The sequence below is a fragment of the Perca flavescens genome, chromosome 5 (assembly GCF_004354835.1).
Source record: "Perca flavescens isolate YP-PL-M2 chromosome 5, PFLA_1.0, whole genome shotgun sequence".
NCBI lineage: Eukaryota > Metazoa > Chordata > Actinopteri > Perciformes > Percidae > Perca > Perca flavescens.
Window position 1 is genome coordinate 32,341,878 of NC_041335.1, and position 22,880 is coordinate 32,364,757.

General features: G+C 39.2%; 1 protein-coding gene across 1 annotated transcript in view; it reads right to left on the reverse strand.

The window, feature by feature from the left end:
• Positions 1-918: 918 nt before the first annotated feature.
• eeig1a (estrogen-induced osteoclastogenesis regulator 1a) overlaps positions 919-22,880 on the reverse strand; it is a 43,725-nt gene continuing 21,763 nt past the window's right edge. Inside the window, exons 3-12 of the mRNA XM_028578664.1 lie at positions 21,079-21,199; positions 17,056-17,085; positions 14,797-14,913; positions 13,391-13,437; positions 11,186-11,337; positions 8,478-8,582; positions 7,343-7,538; positions 7,109-7,230; positions 4,679-4,748; positions 919-3,795 (exon numbers count right to left, since the gene is read on the reverse strand). Of these exons, the coding sequence (XP_028434465.1) occupies positions 3,750-3,795; positions 4,679-4,748; positions 7,109-7,230; positions 7,343-7,538; positions 8,478-8,582; positions 11,186-11,337; positions 13,391-13,437; positions 14,797-14,913; positions 17,056-17,085; positions 21,079-21,199 (1,006 nt within the window). The 3' untranslated portion in view covers positions 919-3,749. The remainder of the gene's footprint in view (positions 3,796-4,678; positions 4,749-7,108; positions 7,231-7,342; positions 7,539-8,477; positions 8,583-11,185; positions 11,338-13,390; positions 13,438-14,796; positions 14,914-17,055; positions 17,086-21,078; positions 21,200-22,880) is intronic.

Here is a 22,880-nt window from a genome sequence, read left to right on the forward strand (position 1 = left end):
TCGAACACAGCATTATATACTGTATAAACTGTATATAAATGTTATTTTATTATTGGAGATGTATTTACATTTATAGACAGTATGTAATTGGCTAAAACACAGTCCAACATTTGTAAATTAAGGTTAGCAGCGCCATTAGCTAATGCTAAGTTTCACCAATGCTAGCCTTAATTAGCAAAAAAGAATATAAAGGTATCCAGTTATCAATGTTACAAAACAGCTATAGCCTACATGTTATTAACCACATATATATTAACCAATACTAAGGCAAGGAAATGCAGTTCAGCATTAAACCAGAAGTGCAAAAAAGCAGAGCAATGTTCAGAATTTACAGAATAGATTCAATGTAATGTGGAATAAACACTAAAGTACCTATATAGAAGCTGAGCAGTATAAACAGTGGTATGAATACGCTAACATATATACAGTGCCTGTAGATTTGAATAAGCATAATACGCACTGCAGGTGTGCTAAGTATAAAGTGTGTGGGATTAAGTTTACAAGAAACTAAAGATCCAAGTGTTGCATTGCCTTCAGTTGCTCTCACTTAAACTGTATGAATGGATGCTGCCATCTACAGAGCATTTCTGCAGATAATTGTGTGAAGAATGCCCTCTTCTGCTGGAGGAAGAGAATCACAAATATGTCAAGTTTACAGCAAATGTATTGTATTACAATATTTTAAATGTATTGTATTACAATATTTTAAGACATCTAGTCTAAAAAAATTAAATCGCTCTTTAAAAGTGTGTATAATTGAAGAATATAAACTCTTCGTTTAGTTAAACCCACTGAATTCTCAGAAATATTACAGAGGACATTTCCTTGTACGATACTGTCAGTTCCAGTATTTAATGTGAAACAGGATAAAGTACTGTAGATAGAACAACACTGATGATAAAAAACACGACACAGAAACAAACTCCAATAAGCTTTTTATTGTTTAGTCATTTCTGCAGAAATACCAACAAAGACCAAAAGTTCCAACTTGGTTCTCTATAAATTTCGGTTATATCTTCGTTTCAATAGAATCATTTGTTAGAATTACTCATAGAAAAAACTTAGGAAGGTGGGTTGTGTGCATAGCTTATAACCAACCTCCAAACCAAAAAAAGAATAAGAAACAAAAATATATAAATAAATGCTTTAAAAGAATACTAAAGGCTGTGGTGATGTAAACCCAAATTCAGACCATACAGTCAGTGGCTCATCCCCAAAATGTGATTAATAAACATACAACTTTAAAATACAAGCTTGGTAGTGAACTTATATATATAAAGAGCTGGATTCCACCAGCGAAGTGTGAAGAAAAAAATAACGTCCATGCAAATACTTTTACCGATAAAGTACGGAGTCTTAAAAGCTGATTTTTTTTTTGTAATTGTAAATAAGGTAAAATATTGGCCTGAAATAATAAACAGTAATTTTACAGCCACAAATCTCAATTTGCTTGTTCCAAAGTGCCATGTGTGAGGATTTGCTGTTTTTTTTTTCTATTTTATATGATTTGCAAATTGAATATGTTTTGGTTTAAGGCTATTAATCGGACTAAAGAAGCAATTGAAAGAGGTCAGATATTTGGAAAATATTTGACTTTTTCACAATTTTCGGACATTTTATAGTTTAAACGATTAACCAATTAAGAGATTCACTGAACAAATTATCGGCAGATTCAATCGATGAGGAAAATTATCATAAGTTATACCCCAATCTTGGCTCATAACATCCATGTTATTTAACTAAATTCAAGGGATTTTCGACCTGCATTTCGAGAAGGGGGCATTATTTCTCAGACTGACAATTTTTTAACCCTTTTTACAAAACAGAAAAAAAAAAAAGATTTTAAGACTCTGTACAAGATTAAAAAAAAAAAAAAAAAACCTTGTTCCTTCTTGAGATAGTTAGAGATAGACTTCTTGTGGACATCAAACTCCAAACAGAAAACTTGCTACACACACACACACACACACACACACACACACACACACACACACACACACACACACACACACACACACACACACACACACACACACACACACACACACACACACAAAGCATCAAACAGCCAGCTGATTTGCTTACAATTCCTCTTTCGTGTTTGTCTGAGCTACAGAAACTCTGTCATCTTTCCGCCTCTTTGGTGTTTGTTGATCTGAAGACAGCTTTAAACAAACTGGAAGTAAACATCCTTGTAAAAGGACAAGGACTCATGCAAAAACCTGAAAGCAAGCAGTTACTCCACCAGGGGGCAACAAAGACTGCAGCGATCCCTCTTCATGGAGTTAATCTCTTTCTTCAGAATAAAACCAGAACAGTTTGTACCACAGCTGACACCTCACATTTAGTTTTCATTTCTAATGGCTGAGGAGAGAGGGGAACTGAATCTTTTACAAGTCGTCCTTCATGGAGATGGAGCAACATGTGGGATTTCCCAAAATTGCTACACCTGCAAGTTACAACAAGACGGACACAAAACTGAACTAAGAAACTGTTAACAAGAAACAATATTTCTCTCGTCACCGTCACCAGCACTCTGCTATCACAGTTTTCGTGGCGTTTGAGGATCATTCAGGAGAAACGTTACAGGCACAAGGTGGTTCTACTGCTTTCCCCTGTTCAACAGCGAACGGCTACAACTTCAAAACTAAAAGAGAAAAAAGTAAAGTGATTCAGAGTTTCTGCATCTTCCCGGCTCCTCAGTGGTTTTTCTAAACTCTTGATCACATTCAGTGTTTGGGTGTGCGGCCTGTCGGTGGAGGTTAACACACTTCAAGTTGACATGTTGGACTTTTTTTGTTATGCAATGCATAAAACTAAATTATTTTATCCTGTTTTGCCGTTGGGACTTGGTTTGGAAGGTCTTTTAAAAAAAAAAAAAGGTGGAAACCTTTTCCTGCTGAATCTAAATTAAACGTTACACATTAACTAAACTCCCAGTGAGATTCTTGCTCACCATTTCGGACAGTTTGCAGTGACAAAAAATGTGTCAAAGTAACTTGTTACAGACGTGTTTAAGAAACAAACAAAAAAAAAAACACATCCACTGAATACACAGTAAAAGATCTGTATTCATCTGCACAACTAGTGGCCAAATTAAAGTTACTACTTACTATTAACCTGTCACTTAAAAAGGGGCTTTAAGAAAAATGACTCAACAAAAAGATTGTTGGTTTGGATGGACATACATCCTGCAGGAGTTAGGTTTTTAATAAAATGACCATTATCATCCATATGTCCCCGGTACATAATGAAGTTACTTTCGGTCCAGCCTTCAGTAACTTCCTGTCCCTGTCTGTTACTCGTTTTCAGCAGTGAAATCGTATGTCGTAAGAAACAGCTATCAAATCTAATAGCTATTAATTAACACTGCCCCCTAAGCATCAGTTTGAATAATGAACTGGGGACACATGGACGACTTTGGCTTCTGTATCTTTTATCATTTAACTGAACAAATTGAAGTCCTGAAATCTCAGGACTTCTTTTAAATCTAGATAAAACACACCACATGGCAGTATCAAAGAAACGTTTTGTGCATTTCACTCTGAGTCTTCGCCCTCAACATCACAGACAAACAGCTGAAGGGAGGGCAGACAAGTGCCGCCGCAAACTTCACATAAAGTGCAAACTGACAAGGTTTTTCCCTTCACAGCTTCAGACCGGCCGAAGCTCCGGGGAAACCAGCAAGACAGAAGACGAGACGATCCACCATCCACGGGTCAACATGTCCCCCTCTCCTGCTGCTCGCTTTAATGGCTCTCTATCACCACGGGCTCGTACCCGCCTGCAGACACCCTGCAAAGATCCAAAAATACGGGGACAACAGTCAGAGTGAGTGAGTGAGTGTGAGTGAGTGAGTGAGTGAGTGAGTGAGTGAGTGAGTGAGTGAGTGAGTGAGTGAGTGAGTGAGTGAGTGAGTGAGTGAGTGAGTGTGAACAAGTTATAAGTGAGCACACCCTGAAGAAGGCTGTCTGTGCCGCTACGCGTGGGTTGCTTCTCCCTATGTCTTTTACATTTTCCATTATGAAATAGCCAGTAAAATAAAGGCTTTTTAAATCATTTTCAAGAAGAGTGTCTTGGATTTTCCTTTTTTTTCTACACTTAATTGAATTCCTGACCCCAAAGACCACCTTCAAACATCTGACTTCCTGGGGAGCACCCTGGACTTTTTTTGTCTTTCCAAGTTATAAGTGTGTTTGATGTGTGATGTAGTGTAGGGTTACACATCTCTTTAATGCTCACTTTTACTGTTACCACGTACATTTATTTACAGTTCATTGTGTAGCGTCAAACTGATGTAAGTCATAAGAAAGGGGGGGGCTTTCAACCGAAGTGTTGTTTAAGACTTCTTTTTGGAAAATGTATCCGAGTTCTATTTGGATTGGAGGGTTATAGTGAGAGAAAACAAAAACTAATGCCTTAAAAATAATATTGATTTTGGTTTGTTTGCTTGAGGCAGTTCAGCAGATTTGATAAAGTTATGTGAAAGGGATAAAAGGAAAAGAGGAAGAGATAGACCGATGTTTTTATTTAACATTTATTTATACAGGTAATCTCATTGAGACACAGGGTCTCATTCTCAAGAGAGACCTGTTAAAACCAGATCGTGGCAATGAGGGGTGAATCAAGGAGAGGATGACGTTTGAAAGTGAAGAAAAGTCCGAACCGTGCTGCTCACCTGTTTCCAAGCCGGATGCCGCTGAGCGCAGTGGTTCCATCTCTGTTGACGAACAGACGAAGGTTGCTGTCTGAAAGCCAGAAACACAGTTAGCAGCCCGCTGACATAAACCAGAAGGCGCCGACACACAGACAATAAAAAGGTGACAAAACGCAGAGCTGGAGAAGGAGAGCTCGGTCCAAAGATGGTGCAGGAGTTAACGGTCATCAATATTATGCTGTCAGAGTAACTTTTAAACCTTCACACAAAGAAATTCAGTGTAAACAAAGGAGAACATGTTAAAGAGCGATAGCCTCCATCTCACACCATCACCTATGGAGTTAAGACTACATTTCCCATAAACCACTCCTACCAACATCTCCATCGAGGGGCGTGTCGATGCTCACAAGCTAATAAAGTAATGAGTAGCTTGTGTTTTTGTTCCAGCAGCGGTCCAATTTTTTAATGAACACTTTTAGATGTGGTGTTTAGATTTAGCACCTTTCAGCTGTTAATCATGTCTGAAATGGCTCTTTATGATGGGTTTATTTATTTGTTGTACTGTGTATTTGTTGTATAATGTGAATGTATTGTCTATTAGTTTTTTTGTCTGTAGTTGATTTGGTGGCAGATGAGTTTCCCCATTGGGGATCAATAAAGCTTTCAAATCTAGTCTAATCATTTATTAGCAAACATCGTGTAAACTGTGACTTTCTCTAACATTTTATGCGACGTGCCAAGCAGCATGTTTTGGTTCTGTCTGTACTTTTGGAGCCATTAAGGGACTCCTAATTGATGATCTTCTCTGTTTCTTTCTTTGTCAGTTTTTGGGCAATCACCACAGAATTTCCCAAGTTAAGTTTTCTGCTTTCCTTGGCAAGTTGCCGGTCGGTCCCATCGCCTGCTACCCTACAATTCTCTCGTGTCTTATAGAAAATGAACCGGGCCAGATTCTACATTGCACTGCGTTCAGAAAGTTTTCCCCCTTGAAGGGCCCTTTGTCGGCTGGTAACTTTCCCAAAACGGCAATCCAACATTCACGCTGGGATTGGCCAGCTGAGTGGAGCTGAGAAAGGAGCCAGAGTTGGAACTTCTCTCTTAGCTCCCCTTTTTCACCATTCTTGATACAACTATTTTCTCAAATTATTTACAGATTCTTATTCTTTATTTTATAAAGGACAACACACATTAATTAACATTTCTGTAAATGTGCCAGTGTTAGCCAGCCAGCTAATTTTCAACTGTAGTCCTTTGGCCAGATGATTTTAGACTGGAGCAACCGGAAACAGCAAGACGTTAGTTAAACTATACAGACAGAAGTCAACGAGACACTAGGGCTGGGCGATATATTGATATTATATCGATATCGTGATATGAGAGTAGATATCGTCTTAGATTTTGGATATTGTAATATTGTGATATGACATAAGTGTCTTTTCCTGGTTTTAAAGGCTGCATTACAGTGAAGTGATGTACTTTTCTGAACTTACCAGACTGTTCTAGCTGTTCTATTATTAATGATTATTTATCTAAAATCTAAGTGTGAAGATATTTTGCGAGAGCACCAACTGTCAACTCTAGAATATATCGCCGCAATATCGATAGAGGTATTTGGTCAAGAATATCATGATATCTGATTTACTCTATATCGCTCAGCCCTATATCAGAAAATAGAGATATTTTGTGTTAGTTGAAAGAAAATATCACTAAAAACTGCACTTTAAAATGTTTTTAAATGGTGCCTTTTATATTTAATTCAATGTTCAATTTGTTCAATAAAAGAATGTTGGAAATGATTTCCTCTCATTGTTATAAATTCAATAAGCAGTTTGTTGAACACATATTTATTATTTACTGAAAAGATGAAGGGCTGAGTTTTCAGTGTTTCGCTCCATCATATGGATGGATGGAAAACTTTAAATATGATTTATTTATTTTGATTTGGACAATGCACATTAATCAGCATTTCTGTAAACGCGCCAGTGTTAACCAGTCGGCTAATTTTCAACTGTAGTCCTAGTTGCATGCCTTTATGGTGGAAAGAAACCAGAGCACCCGAAGGAAACCCACACAAGAAACCGGGAGAACATGCAAACTCCACACAGAAAGGCCTGGGACAACCTGGGTTTGAACCCAGAACCTTCTGGCTGTGAGGCAGCAGTGCTAACAACTGAGCCACTGTACTGATCTTTACAGATTTGTGCTGTAAAACTCACATGTTTATAGCAATCTGCTTGTTTCCTACCTTGCATATTGTGATAAATGATCTAACTGAAGATTTTCAACCTTCTTATCTTTATTGAGCATGTGGTTTTAACAGGCCTGTGTCAAAGTCCACTCTCTTGTAACTAAACCCTTCAGCCGCATTTCTGCTTGTTTTTTTCCTTGTTTTAAGCTGTAAATAAATCAATACTTAGATTCTTTCTAAGCGGTGATAAACTCCCACTGTACCTTCAGTGTTGTTGATATCGGCAAAGTTTTGGCTTTGGACAATTTTCTCCACAATGTCGTCGGCATCCATGCGAGTGTCGTTTACCCAAGAGGGCTGACTCACCACTGAGTCCTGCTTCCGCCTGAAATACAGCGATGAGAAAAAAGAAAAGAGGAAAAATGTAGTTAGAAGAGGACTGGACCACAATAATCCCATGACCAGAGCACTGACAAAAGAGTGCTCTGTGTCTGTACCTGGGGGGCCTGTTAGGGGGTAAGATGGGCCGCGGGGGTCGAGGGGGTCTTTCTGGACGTCCGGCGTCCTTGTCGCCCTCTGTAGGTGTGTCAGCAGTGAAGCCCAAGCCCCCAGAGGCGCTGCTTCCTGTCGAGGTGTTCCTGCGGTGTGTGAGGTCTGACAGGCTGGAGGAGCAGGAGTGCTCAGTGCTGTAGCCTGCAGCGACACAAGAAGGCGTCATAGGAGACATTAGAAGACATCAGCTGTGTGCCACTTTGGGTAGCTAGTCTCCACAAGCGCTGCGGAGGAGGGTCTGGCTGGTCCACCCAGCATTACGGGATGGGAGAAAAACCTGCTCTGTTTTATTATTTCTTTAAACCAATCACAATCGTCATGGGCGGTGCTAAGCTCCGCACGGAGCCGCTGCAAAATAGCCTCGGGAAGGAACTTGTTTTGTTGGAACGTGTGTACGTTCAAAAGTTGTTTTAGTCGTCCAACAGAAAACTCAGATTGGACAGGTAGTTTAGCTAGCTGTCTGGATTTACCCTGCAGAGATCTGAGGAGCAGTTAACCATAGTCCTCAGAAATCCACCGGAGTTTAGAACGTCAACACAAAGAAAGAGGAAGGTGACGGATATCCGGCCGAAAAGAGCGTGATCCGGCGGAATTCCCGGCGAGAAGTGGAACTTGGTGGGTATAGACTAATATTATATATAGGTTATACTGCTGCGTAGTTTCTGAATTTCAGCAAGGGATGGATAACTCGTGCCAGAGAACTCAAATTTGGACAGACAGTCTAGCTAGCTGTCTGGATTTACCCTGCAGAGATCTGAGGAGCAGTTAACCATAGTCCTCAGAAATCCACCGGAGTTTAGAATTCCAACACAAAGAAAGCGAAAGGTAACGGACATCGGCGAAAAGACATGCATCCAGCAGAATTTCCCGCGGCACTTTGTGGATATAGACTATTGGATAGGTAATCTCCTACAAAAGTATTGGGAAATTACAGGAGCCATATAAAAACATTTGAATTCCTTATTTTGGAAAGGCATTTTTCTGGAATATCAAAATACGTCATGATGAAGGCTGCATGTGGGAACTGCAGGTGAATCTTTTACCTGAGATTTGGGGTTTTAAAATGTTTGTATCATGTACCAGAGATTTTGCTGTGCTGGCTGGCATAGCTGGAGTTACGAGAGTGACCAGACTGGAAGACTTCTGCAGGATTGGAGTGGTTCGCCTCGGATTCTTCAAGGAGACCTGAATGCACCAAAAGGAGGAAAACAACACGGTTAATACCTTGTATTTATTTTGAATCAAAATATTTTTTCTGCAGGATCAGACATCAAGAAGTCTTTGTTTACTTTCACAGAAGAGATGCAGAACTCAGAGATGGCAGCCATTTCTGACTCACAGGAGTTGTAATTTACAACCATGTTTGTTTCTGTAAAGTCAAACTGTGTTTTAGGTTTTCCATAACTGCTTTTGTAAACCAACCTTTGCATGTGACGAAACATTGATGAATACTGAATACTAAAATGTGCACTTTTTTCTCGCGCGGTGAAGGTGCTTTAGACATATTACTGTACCAGATGCTCCGCTGTTGTGAACAACCTCAGCCTTTCAAGTTGTTTTCCAAGTTGGAACAAAAACAGGTTTAATTTTTTTTTATTATTTTAATTTAAACTGAACAAAATACTATCATTGTCTACTAGTTTTCCACGCAGGGGAACATCTTCTCAAAAATATATTTTTCTTCTTCCGGGAAGTTTTTTGGCTCAGAATGAAAACCATCTGGCTCGATGTTTGAGCCAAGATCTAAAAGACTAGAGTCCAGTCTCAAGTACACTATATCTTATGGTTCATACTATTCTTAATCTCATGTCTTTTTGACATCATTTTACTGAGAACTATTTTTTGTATTACTTCTAAGGTTAGGAGTTGAAGAGTTCAGTAGCTGTTTAGTTGTTCTGGCATTTGAAGTGCTCTGTGTTTGTCTTTGATGATTCCGATGAATGAGGCAAAAAATGATCTGTTCTCGGTCTAAACTTTGTCTCAATTCCCTTTACGACTTGAAACTTTACTGTACCTGGAAATCGGGGTGGGATTCAATATCATTTTATTTATCGGAGTGTCTATTTGCACCCCCGGTTCGAATAGCCTTGGCCACACAGCTGAGCTATTTACACCCTGTGACGTAACAACAAAAAAACGTTGCTCGCGTGCACCGAAATCATGGCGGACGTTCATCTTCCATGACCACAGAAACTGGCATATTAGGAAAGTTTTGTCTTTAAAGTTTATAACAATTGAATTTCTAGCGGAAAATGGATACTACACTTGCGCTTTCTGTCTTCAGTGAAAGCATACAACCGTTAGTTTGTTAGTTAGTACCTATTTTTTTGTATACAGTATGGTTACCTAGCAACCGAGGCTTGAAGAAACCAAGTAGTAAACAGTTGTTTAATATCCTGAAAGAACTGCTAGGTGAGTGGTCAGTACGCTTACCTTTGGTATGGGAGTTTGGAGTTCGTATTATATCGTATATTGCAGGGTGGTAGGGGAAGACTCATGAATATGCCTGCTCTGGTTGGGTTGGTTAGGTTTAGGCAAGAGGAGTGGGATTGGTTATGGTTAGGGTATGAATGTCAGGGCAATAATATTCCAAAAAGGTGTAATACATGAGTAGTATGGATAACTGTGTGTAAATATATGCCAAGGTACTGTAAATGCACAGGGGTGCCAATAGCATACATTGATATTTGTACCAGACGGGGTATTAATAGAACACATTGCTGTGTGCACCGGCAGGGTACTAATAGCATTCATTTCTAATTGCACCAGGGTACAAATAGCACTTCTAATTGTACCAGGGGTGCAAATAGCCTCACCCTTTATTTATTCTAAACCTGGTAGCAAATCTGATCATTCTTTCAAATCCCTCAACATATGAGAATAACATCCAAATACTTTGTACAACTTTTGATTCCAGATACAGTATATTACACGTGTACACTACTGGTCAAAAGTTTGGGTTATCTACATTACCCATTATCAGCAACCATTCATCCAATGTTCCAAAGGCACATTCTGTTTACTAATCTGATATAATTTTAAAAGGCTAACTGAGAAAACATTGGAGAACCCTTTTGCAATTATGTACGCACATAATGTAATCTGAAAACTGTTGCCCTGGTGAAAAAAGCAATGCTGATCTCAGCTGGTATTCTGTCTATAATGTAGTGGAATGTAAATTTCTAAGTGACCCCAAACGTTTGACCGGTAGTGTACATACCTACTCTTTTGATTGTATATATTGCTCTTTTTTAAGAAAAAGAAAAAAAGACAAAATAAAAGATTTGATTACTTATACAGTGATCTTAAGGCAAACTTTGTCTGTCATGCCAAAACAATTCATGCCCCCTGTGCATAAATTAAATTTCTAAAAAAAGTTAACCTTGCAATTTGAAAAAGTTAAACAACCCAAAACAGTCATGAGTTTTAGAAACAAAAGACACCAATCTCTCCAAATATACTGAGATTGACCTTGAGAGCAAGAAAGGCTTTGTCATATTTTGCATTTATCTTTTCTTCCTCTACAAAAAAATCTATCCATCTGGTACACGTTGTTCTATCTAAAAAAATCTAGCAAACCTTGACAGCATTGCAAGCATCAAAGCACACTTGTTTGCTTATTGTTCCTTCATGAAACAGATTATTTCAACTTTACATGCCCTCCATATTTTTCCCCTGGTTATGTATGACCCCTTGAATTGGCTCTGCGTGCCCTCAGAGAGAGTACAACCATGACTAAAAAAAATCCTTTTCAAGTCTACATTTTTCTGCCCAGACGTGAGTTGTACCTGAGCTGATGATGGAGGGTCGCGGCTTGCTGGCTCGTCCCAGGGAAACCCCTCCAGCAGGCCCGGGCTCAGCTGTTCCCTCCCCCTTACAGTCCAGCTGCAGGGTGTGTTCTTGTCCTGGGATGGAGATGGACTTTGCTGTGCTGGGAGGCCTGCAGGAAAAAAACAAAGCACAACTTATCAGTCTGGAAAAGATTAAATGAGGACAGAGCTGCTTAGCTTGGCAACGCACAGATAAGATTCATTTTATTGTCTGTGGGGAAACTGAGCTAACAAAGGACAGAAGAGCAAAAATGTTTTAACAATCTATATCTTTACTTTATTTGATCAGGGACAATGCACAAAAAACAGTCTATAAAAGAAGAGATGTCATGTGCCAGGTTATAGCAGAAAATGCTAATTTCCACCCGCAGTCCCTGGACAGGTTGATGTTATACTTACAAAAAATTCATAAAATATATGCACAATAATACATGAAAGCATTACTTCACTCACATCATAAAAACACTCTCCACTTCAGGAATCTATCACTCACTCACTCACAGTTTACATCATTTATATCACAATCATTCAGTGCGTACAAATTTGCTTTGATAATAACCACTGTTTGGTCAGGCGTGTAAACTATGTGTACTATAATTTGTGCATGAAATAATTTCGTTTGGAAGAGTGTTCCAAAGGCTTGCTGCTTTATAAGAAAACGATTGTTGACCATATGTGATTCTACGTCTTGGAACGCTGCACTCTCCTCTGACTGTCAACCGTGTGGCTCTAGAGATTCTCTCCAAATTCAATGTGACAAATTTTCTCAAAGGGGGAGCAGCAATATTATGAATAATTTTAAATAGAGCAGAAATGGGATTATATTTAATAAGGTTTTCAAAACTCAAAATGTTATATTTATTTTGAACTTTACAGTGATGATACTGGCGAGACTTTTTATCATGAATTTTTATGGCCCTTTTATATAATGATTCAGGTAATTTTAACAATGTTTTACACGCCTGAGACCAACTAGACATGCAATACAGAAGATGTGGAATATTGAGGTACATATGTGAGGCTTCAGTAGTTAATGAATTTCTAATATGTTTATAATTCATCAAATTAAATTTCAATTTATTACCAATTTGTTTTATGTGACTTTTAAAACCAAGGTTCGAATCAAGTACTAGACCTAAATATTTTGTTTCATTTACATTTTTAATTTTTAGTCCATTTACTTGAATTTCTTGAGTTAGTTGTAATTTACGTTTATTTGAAAAAAACATTGAAACCGTTTTATCAACGTTTAAGGTCAGACAGGACGTCTGCAACCATACTGCAACTTTTTGCATCTCTTTTGATAATTTGTCAGCAAGCTCCAGCTCGTTATCCCCAAAAGTGAAGATCACCGTATCATCAGCGTACATGATTACGTCAACGTCCGAACACACTCTAGGGAGGTCATTTATATAGATGCTAAAAAGCAAGGGTCCCAAAATAGACCCTTTCGGCACTCCCATCGGAGTGGCTCTAAACGCAGATTGGATGTTATTCACTTGTACACACTGATGTCGGTCGCTCAAGTAAGATCTTATCCAGTTTTGAGTGTGCTCAGAGAGACTATATTGATTTAATTGAATTGAATCTGGTCAAAAGGTTAAAAATGTACATAAATTACTAAGACACCAATTAATAGCTGTAGACACACCTCAAACACATACGTTGACTTGACAAAAAGGCAAGATGGCAAAATACCAACAACAAAAGAGAAAAACACAAAACTTAAAAGTGTGACATCAATTTTTACAATGTGACAAAAAACAGGTATAGAGATATAAAAACCTCTATAATTTTAGAAATGATTGTATTTAACTGCATTTCAAGAGACAAGAATTGGTAACCCTTTACTTGAAGGTATCATACATAATCATGACATGACACTGTCATAACTGACATGACACTTGACATAATGACATCCTGTTTAATGTCAAGTTGTCTTAATAAGGACACTTGTCGATACCTTCAAGTACAGAGTTACCCAACAATTCAGTCCTAGTCAGATCTTCGTAGGGTTAAAATGTCTCATATTGAGACGAATAGGCTGATGTGATGGAGGGTCTGTGATGAATAATGTGTGGTTAATTGTTCAACCTATATATTTAGAAGTCACTGTGACACAAAGACAGACCATCCTGAAATCTCACAATTTGAAATACTCACGTTTTAAAACACGGATCTCCGGACAGCAGGGTCATTCCAATGATCACCTTTAAAAAGACGTAAGAAGCAATTTCACTACACAATTTTAACATGCATTGCTTTTTCCATTTGCAAAAACATGATAAAAGGTAAATGTCAGCAACAGCAAACGTGTCTGTTTTATTAACATGTGAAGAGATGCTCTCTTCTTATCTCTGATCTAACATTAACAAAATGCTGAAATAGTTTTCCATAGTTGTGAAATTGCTGCCTTTTGTTCTTTGTAGTGCATGTTCTTTCTCTTTCCTGCACTAAGGTTAACCAACCTACTATATCACAATACTATTTCTGTCCTTATCATGGCGGGGGAACAGTGGTGGAAGAAGTACTCCGATATTTGACTTAAGTAAAAGTAGCAATATTACAGTGTTAAAATACTATTGTTACAAGTAAAAGCCGTGCATTCAAAATCCTATTTAAGTAAAAGTACAAAGCATTAGCATCAGAATGTCAATCAGAAAGAAGTACTTATTATGCAGAATTGGTCATTTCAGAATTATATCTATTTTATTACTGGATTATAATTATTGATGAATTAATGTGTTCATCACTATAAACTCCAGTATAACTTTGATAACTGACCTATATTGTTGTGGGAAGCAATGATGAACATGTTTCTACTAAACACAGTCTGTTGGCTGCTTAAGCTTTAATAAAAACAAACTGGAAAAGCTTGGAGTGGATTTCCAGTAAGCTCACTGTCGTGCGAGTTACGCACACAACATGACGTCTACCAGAGGAATGAGATGACAAAACTACTCGTGACTGTCTTGGCTTTGTTTTTACATAGCTGTGTGAGTGGAGGAACTCTGGGTGGCGCTTCAGAGTGAACAAACCAGAACCCACAGAGACATTAAACTGCTTCAGTGTTGAGCACTGATGAATAAATGGTGATTTGGGGGCTAAGGGGACATCTTCAAATTGTTTTATTTATTTTTTTGTCAAACCAACAAAATATTCAGTTTACGATCAAATAAGACAGAGAAAAGCAGCAAATCCTCACAACTGAGAAACTGAAACTAGGGAATGTTTACAAAAGAATTGATGATCAATTATCTGTGAAAAATCGATTCATCGACTTCTCGTTTCAGCGCTAGATGGAACTAAAGTACTAAAACATATTTGCTTTTCGACAGAAAAACCGAAGCATTTAAACAAAAGGTTACATGACAAAGGGACTATTGATCCTCTACCTGATCACTCGGACCGCTTCGGACTACATTAGTGGAGTGGAAGCGATCAATAAAAGGTCAAAGTCTCAGGGTTAATGATAAAGCTTGCTTCAGGCATAGAATTTATCATGCAATTAAACTCTTGTTTATACCATGAGGGCACAGACTTGTAAAATAAAACAGCCATCTCCTTGCCTTCAGTATTGAGTTGTCCTGCCGTGTGTTCTTGGTGTCGTATCCCTCCAGCAGACAGCAGCGCACAGTGGAGCCAGAACCCGCAAACTCCGCCATGTTGAGGTCTGTGAAGCCCAGCTGAGGATAAGGAAGAAGAACAGTTTAATCTAGATTCACTAATGGAGGGCTTCACTGGCAACGTTTGGCACAACAGATTTCTGCGACACCCATCATTTTGCCCAACTAGCAATTTCACATCGTGAAAGTCCCGAGCTTTTGAAGTTTTAATGTATGAGATGAAAATCCCCACGTCAATCTTAAAGAGCCCATATTATGCTCATTTTCAGGTTCATAATTGTATTTTGAGGTTGTACCAGAATAAGTTTACATGGTTTAATTTTCAATATATATAATATTTTTGTTGTACTTCACATTGCTGCAGCTCCTCTTTTCACCCTGTGTGTTGAGCTCTCTGTTTTAGCTACAGAGTGAGACATCTCACTTCTATCCCATCTCTGTTGGGAGTCGCACATGCGCAGTAGCTAGGTAAGGACTACTTAGCTAGCGACTACTACTAGCTAGCTAGTGGCGCTAGCAGACAAGGGACATGTAAGTAGTTCTATAGTTTTTTTGGGATTGTTGCGGGCAAAAATCCTTGATTATGCGGCACGTTTTCTTAAAAAATGCGATGGAAAATGCCGGATATTTATGCAATTTTATGCGATGAAATTGCGAGAACTTGCAAAAATTGCTGCAAAACTTGCAAAAACTGCGGTTTGATGAAAAAGAGAAAATAAAGTGATTCCCCCAACACCCTGCGTTTCGAGGATGTTCACGTTGCGTAATTACTCACTTCATAACGTTCCCATGGCAACAGGGGGAAATGGCTGCTCTTGTGTGAAGTAAACGCAACATTTTTCAACTTTCTGCTAAGATATATGTGACTTTTTTGCAACGAAAATACGGGGATTATGAAATCATGCAAGCCCCGCATATTTTGCGCAGAAATCGGCAATTTATGCAGCAAAAGTGCGGCGTATTTGAAGAGTGAAGGCTGTATTTTTAAAGTGGCTTTGATGAAGTTGATGAACAGTTTGCTGATAATATCCTCCACAGGACTAATGTCGATCTCCCATTTTGGGAATGACTCCTCGGAATCTAGGGCACACCAAACGGGTGAAATTGTCCTTTTCACACCCCATCAGTGAGCACTATGGGAGGGTAGTAATGCAGGGGGATTCCCATTGTAAGATCAATTTGTTTGTGGGTTCACATCTACATGTTCTGGTCCACAAGTGATCCCTTTGTTTATTTATCCTCCCAAAATACAACTAAAAGCTTCACTACTTCGTGAAAAAAAAGAGAAAATACTCTGTATGTGTGCTGTGTTGTATTGCTTACTAGATAAAAGGCATGGAAGGAAAATCTATACTTTCAGCTTTTTGTTGGCTGTTCTGTTGTTGGCGTCCCAGTTGTGGCGGCAGTTGACGTCCACTACGACACAGCGACAAAACGATCGACTGTGGCGGCCATCGTCGTTCCCAATCCAACACCCAGTGTCTGCCGGGCTATAATCGTGCTGATATCCTGTAGTCTGAACCCGGCATTAGAATGATTTATACACAGCCCCAAATTACACTGATTAGGACTATGCCTACATGACCTTTACCTCTAAAACAAACCTCACAGCTTTTTGCCGTATGGAAACTGCCTTTGTCTGAACTGCATGTGTGATGTTATTATTCATTAACTCTGCAGCTTCTCTTAAGCTAAAATATTCCCATTCTTTATTCTTCAGGTTTCCCTCTTCTTTAGGAGCTTCTGTTTTCATAGGTGTGTATTTAAAGGAAGCAAACTTCTAAGGAGGGAAGCTGGATATATTTAGCCAAAAGGAAACCTAAATGGAGGGTGGGCGAAAACAGAGGAAATGGTTCCTCTCGGGCAACAACATCCACGCATCGACAAAAGTGTATCTTCACGAGGGGTTTGACCTTGCAATTAATTGACGAGGCATGACTCATTTGTCAGGAGCTCTTACAGTTACGGTTAGAGAGGTGTTGGCAGGATGTTCTGCAGATTCCCGGCAAGTGTGAACGTAAGGAATACAGGTTTGGGATTTATTGTCACGCCCTGCTAGTGGCATGCTCGTCAAGCGCTGGAAGAAATGCTAATATTTACACGACATGGCATTAAGACGTACAGAGAGCTCATCTGTAACTGTTTCTGTGTGTTTATGTGCGTGAGAGGTGAGGTGACCCAGAGGGAGACGAAAGCTCTTACCTTCGTATATGTTTTTCCTCCTTTGAGTTCCTGCAGGGAAAACAGGAAGACAGTAATGAACCCGGTGATCCAACTTCATATTACAGTGGTCTCCAATTACACGGCTCCCAACAAGATAGTTGAAATTACAGGCTGAGACTACACTCATGGTTCCTCAGAGCATGGCACGGAGGCGGCTTTCACGTGGGAAATTTCAGCATCAAGTCTGCACTGAAATATCCTGGAGACATTTTTCTCCAACCCTCCTAAAACAGTCTGTACAATTATTTTAGTCAATCAAGTTTGTTATTAGATGCAGTTCTGTAGGGCTGGGTATCGACACAAGAGAAAAGACATCTACAAAAGACATCTACACATGCACTTTTTTTTAGATGCCTACAATAAGCTGTATATAAGTGTATAATATAATTCAATGTGAAGCAGGTCTTAACTACAAGGTTAAATATAACCAGTTAAACAATGGTTATATTTAATCTAGACATCCAAGACATACAGTGAGGAAAATAAGTATTTGAACACCCTGCTATTTTGCAAGTTCTCCCACTTAGAAATCATGGAGGGGTCTGAAATTGTCATCGTAGGTGCATGTCCACTGTGACAGACATAATCTAAAAAAAAAATAAATCCAGAAATCACAATGTATGATTTTTTAACTATTTATTTGTATGATACAGCTGCAAATAAGTATTTGAACACCTGAGAAAATCAATGTTAATATTTGGTACAGTAGCCTTTCTTTGCAAGTACAGAGGTTAACGTTTCCTGTAGTTTTTCACCAGGTTTGCACACACTGCAGGAGGGATTTTGGCCCACTCCCCCACACAGATCTTCTCTAGATCAGTCAGGTTTCTGGGCTGTCGCTGAGAAACACGGAGTTTGAGCTCCCTCCAAAGATTCTCTATTGGGTTTAGGTCTGGAGACTGGCTAGGCCACGCCAGAACCTTGATATGCTTCTTACAGAGCCACTCCTTGGTTATCCTGGCTGTGTGCTTCGGGTCATTGTCATGTTGGAAGACCCAGCCTCGACCCATCTTCAATGCTCTAACTGAGGGAAGGAGGTTGTTCCCCAAAATCTCGCAAAACATGGCCCCGGTCATCCTCTCCTTAATACAGTGCAGTCGCCCTGTCCCATGTGCAGCAAAACACCCCCAAAGCATGATGCTACCACCCCCATGCTTCACAGTAGGGATGGATGGTACTCATCATTCTTCTTCCTCCAAACACGGTTAGTGGAATTATGACAAAAAAGTTCTATTTTGGTCTCATCTGACCACAAGACTTTCTCCCATGACTCCTCTGGATCATCCAAATGGTCATTGGCAAACTTAAGACGGGCCTTGACATGTGCTGGTTTAAGCAGGGGAACCTTCCGTGCCATGCATGATTTCAAACCATGACGTCTTAGTGTATTACCAACAGTAACCTTGGAAACGGTGGTCCCAGCTCTTTTCAGGTCATTGACCAGCTCCTCCCGTGTTGTTCTGGGCTGATTTCTCACCTTTCTTAGGATCATTGAGACCCCACGAGGTGAGATCTTGCATGGAGCCCCAGTCCGAGGGAGATTGACAGTCATGTTTAGCTTCTTCCATTTTGTAATGATTGTTCCCAACAGTGGACCTTTTTTCACCAAGCTGCTTGGCAATTTCCCCGTAGCCCTTTCCAGCCTTGTGGAGGTGTACAATTTTGTCTCTAGTGTCTTTGGACAGCTCTTTGGTCTTGGCCATGTTAGTAGTTGGATTCTTACTGATTGTATGGGGTGGACAGGTGTCTTTATGCAGCTAACAACCTCAAACAGGTGCATCTAATTTAGGATAATAAATGGAGTGGAGGTGGACATTTTATAGGCAGACTAACAGGTCTATGAGGGTCAGAATTCTAGCTGATAGACAGGTGTTCAAATACTTATTTGCAGCTGTATCATACAAATAAATAGTTAAAAAATCATATTGGGATTTCTGGATTTTTTTTTTTTTAGATTATGTCTCTCACAGTGGACATGCACCTATGATGACAATTTCAGACCCCTCCATGATTTCCAAGTGGGAGAACTTGCAAAATAGCAGGGTGTTCAAATACTTATTTTCCTCACTGTAGACAGCTTGACAAAGTAGTGTGGTGTAGTTGTAAAGCTGTAGAAGACAAATGCAAAAATCATATACAAAAGCCTGCTCCAGGTGATCCACACTGTTGGAAGATCCTTAACCGGACAGGTTAGTGCTCCGAGCATAGCAGCAGGTTCTCTCTTCATCAATAGGATACATGACGATGTTTAGAACTAGAGATACCAGTATCGCTATCAGCTCCGATACTGCCTAAAACGCTGGTATCAGTATCGGGAAGTACTGGAGTTTATGCACCGATCCGATACCACGTAATAAAGCCCTAAAGAAAATCTACGTTAAAGTAGTTTATTTATGTTCTTTTTCCATTATAACTGACTGTCATAATGATAAAATAAACTTCTGTGGCCTTCAATGTTTGTGTTTGTTCATGTTTCACAAAGAGTTTAACAACAAAGATAGAAATAATATCTGTGAAGACCACACTTTTTAAAGCTTTTTGTGCTCAAATGTACACTGCCCACCTGTGGCGGCGCTATAATAAAAGCAGTATGCAGAAACTCAATGTGGCATATAATGATGGTATGAGGCTGCTGCTTAAAATGCCACGATGGAGCAGTGCAAGCCAAATGTTTGTAAGTGTTGATGTATCCACCTGTCCTGCTGTACTCAGGAATCTCATGTACAGATGTATGTGTAGACCAACTGAGTCATTTAACAGCATCATTGCAACACTTGTAAACCCTGCATTGAGTGCGGTTAGGTTCACTTCGAGATTGTGGAACCATTGGCGTTTTACTCTATATGCTAATATCTGAAAACCTTTTTTGTGTATTGTGGAATTCTGACTGTTGTAGTCATTTCTTATTGTATGTGTTTTATCTTGTATTTGTGTCTTTTGTATTGTGCTATAGACCATTTTTTATGTGTGTCCTGAATAAAGATGATGATGATGATGATGATGATGATGATGATGATGATGAATATCACATCCATACAGGGATAGTAGTATACAGTTGTTAAAACATAATCAAATATTTGACACACTGGTATCGGATCGGTACTCGGTATCGGCCGATATGCAAGTTCAGGTATCAGAATCGGTATCGGGAAGCAAAAAATGGTATCGGGCCATCTCTATTTATAACCTAGACATTTTAACATCTTTTGACCTGTAAATCACCTCGGCTGATTCATTACATTATACCATTGCAATGAAACATTACTGGATGGCAGGTATCCATTAAAATGGTACACTACTGTTTACAAGTTTGGTTCCCATTTCAGTTTAAAGTGCACAATAATTCAGCGTATAACAAGCTGGAGTTAACAGGCAACATGTTGCTTCAGCAAAGCTCTTCTTCAAACAAGATAAATAGAAGGTTAGTCTAGGGATAGCACTGTTGGAATGTCAGCTGAACATACTATGGGCTGACAAATCACAGTTAAACCTCTTCAATCTAACCACTGAGCAGAGTGCAGAGGGCCCAAAGATAAACACACTAACTCAATATGCAGAGGCACATTGCACCATTGTGCTTCAATAATGATTGAGGGTCCCATATGCTTTTTCAAATTCAAAAATCCAAGTTCCAACAGTATTCTCCCCTGTCATGCGACACTGTGGGGACATTGACTAAATGGAAGTTTGAATATTTTTATTCTTCCTCTTTTGGGGCCAAAACTATTTCCCTTTTCTTTTCTTTTTTTTACTAACGACAATGAATGGGTAAATAATATTATTTATAACTATCGCATCCTTCACAACAGCAAATAATGACAGCACTCAAGTAAAACAGGTCTACAGCCACATTACTGTATGTTCTGACTCAACAGGAATGTAGATTTCTCTTATTTCAGTTCAAATCCCAAACACGTATTAAAGTAAAGACACTGTATTACAGTGTCTTTTGTAGTAAAGACACTGTATTGATTAACTTGAGGGCACTTCTGAGAGTCTTACCTTCCTAACGGACACCCTGCAGACTGAAGGATCCAGGACGCCGGTGTGCGGATTGGCGCTCATTTTAGACACAAAGGTGAACCTCTTTCTCCAGCGAACGCAGTTCTCTCGAACCTCCTGTCTGTAAGGAGAAAAAAGGAACAGCAGGACTACATAAATCTCTTTGGTATTCTGTATTCTTGTGCATCCAACGAATTGTTCATTTTGAAATGCCTTTCTATTCCTGCTTACTCCTCGCTTCTTGAGTTGCAGACTTTGCTTAATGATAGTTTGATTCATTTTTCTATTTGCCGAGGCAATAAATGTAACAAAGACCCTGAAACATCTTATGTAAAATGGCAGCAACCTAAAGTGTGCATTTATGCGTAGACCACGGCTATTTTCCTGACATTTAGGTCAAAGTCAAATGTTCTCAAGACTTGGCAACTTATAATTCTGATTCGTTGTGTTCTCTGACTTTAGAACAACAGATATTTTTTTTCTCCCAGTTATGTCATCCCGTTCTCACAGCTTCATGACCAGTGTGTCCACTGAGGATCAGATTTAACAGGGCAACACTGAGAAAACATGTTGTGAGCAAGTTTTTCCAAAACTAACTGAATTACAGAGCGGATTCCCATGGCTTCTGACACTGATTACAGTTTTTCATTTTTGAAACTCAGCGGTTTCTTTTACTGATTTTGTGGGTAAATGCAGCGTTTTGAGGATGGTGACATTTTCTCAACAAGAAAGTCTTTAACGTGTAAACTGGTTTGTCTCTCAAGATTTTCCCTCCCGTTTAACTGACAAGAAAACCTGTCAAGGAAACAGTGTACAATGGTCAAACGACTTCTGTAAAAACACAGTTTGTCTGGTCAGAAAATGCAAGTGGAAAACCTTTAAGTATCCATACATCCTGGCTAACGGGTGGGAACAAAGCAGTAGGTGTAAAAACAGATCGGTTTGTTTCTAAAAACAAAAGCTCATGGGACCAGAGATTTTTTCTTTTTTTGGAATGTAGATGCATGAGACATCCTTGTTTGTTTAATATATCACTTGTGACATTTGTTGTGCTGCCAAATCAAGATTCCCATCTAAATCTAAATTTATGCAGCCCAACATGTTGTCTGTAAAATTAGACAACACTCCTGTTTGTTTAGAGATGAAACTATGTGCGCCAGCAGCCCTGTGAGGAAGTGTTTTCGTCTAAAGGCTAACATCAGCACTAACATGCTTTCACTCACATTAAGCATGCCAAATGTTGACCATGTTCACCATCTTAGTCTGAGGCTGGGATGTCTTTAGTAAGTTAAGGGATCAAAGTTATTACAATTCATTTGGATGCTGACATTTCAAAATCACAAAGGTCAAAAGTCAGAGGAAAAGTCAAAAGATGTTGGAATTTATGCTCTGGGAATGATTGGTGTTTGTACCAAACTGAATGGCAATTGACTCAATACTTCTTGAGATATTTCAGTCTTGACCAAAGTGGTGGAAGCTGCCATCCACAGAGCAGCAGAGCACAGTGAGCAGGAGTAATTCTACGGTGTTATTTGTAGTTAAATATGAACGTCTCTGGTGCTAAAACAGGGAGACGTCCAAAAAAAAAAAAAAAGTCAAGATGTTTGAAGTTGTACTCAAAAGGCTACATACCAATTATGGGGGGGGAAAATCCTTACATGCAGGTCTTCATTATTTCTAAGTTATGAGAATCTACCCTGTTCTGTGAGCAATTATCATTTTGTCAACCAAAACCTTTCAGTTAAATACCATCCCAGCAAAAAGCCCCATCATTTGTGTGATTGGTTTGTCAATCACACATG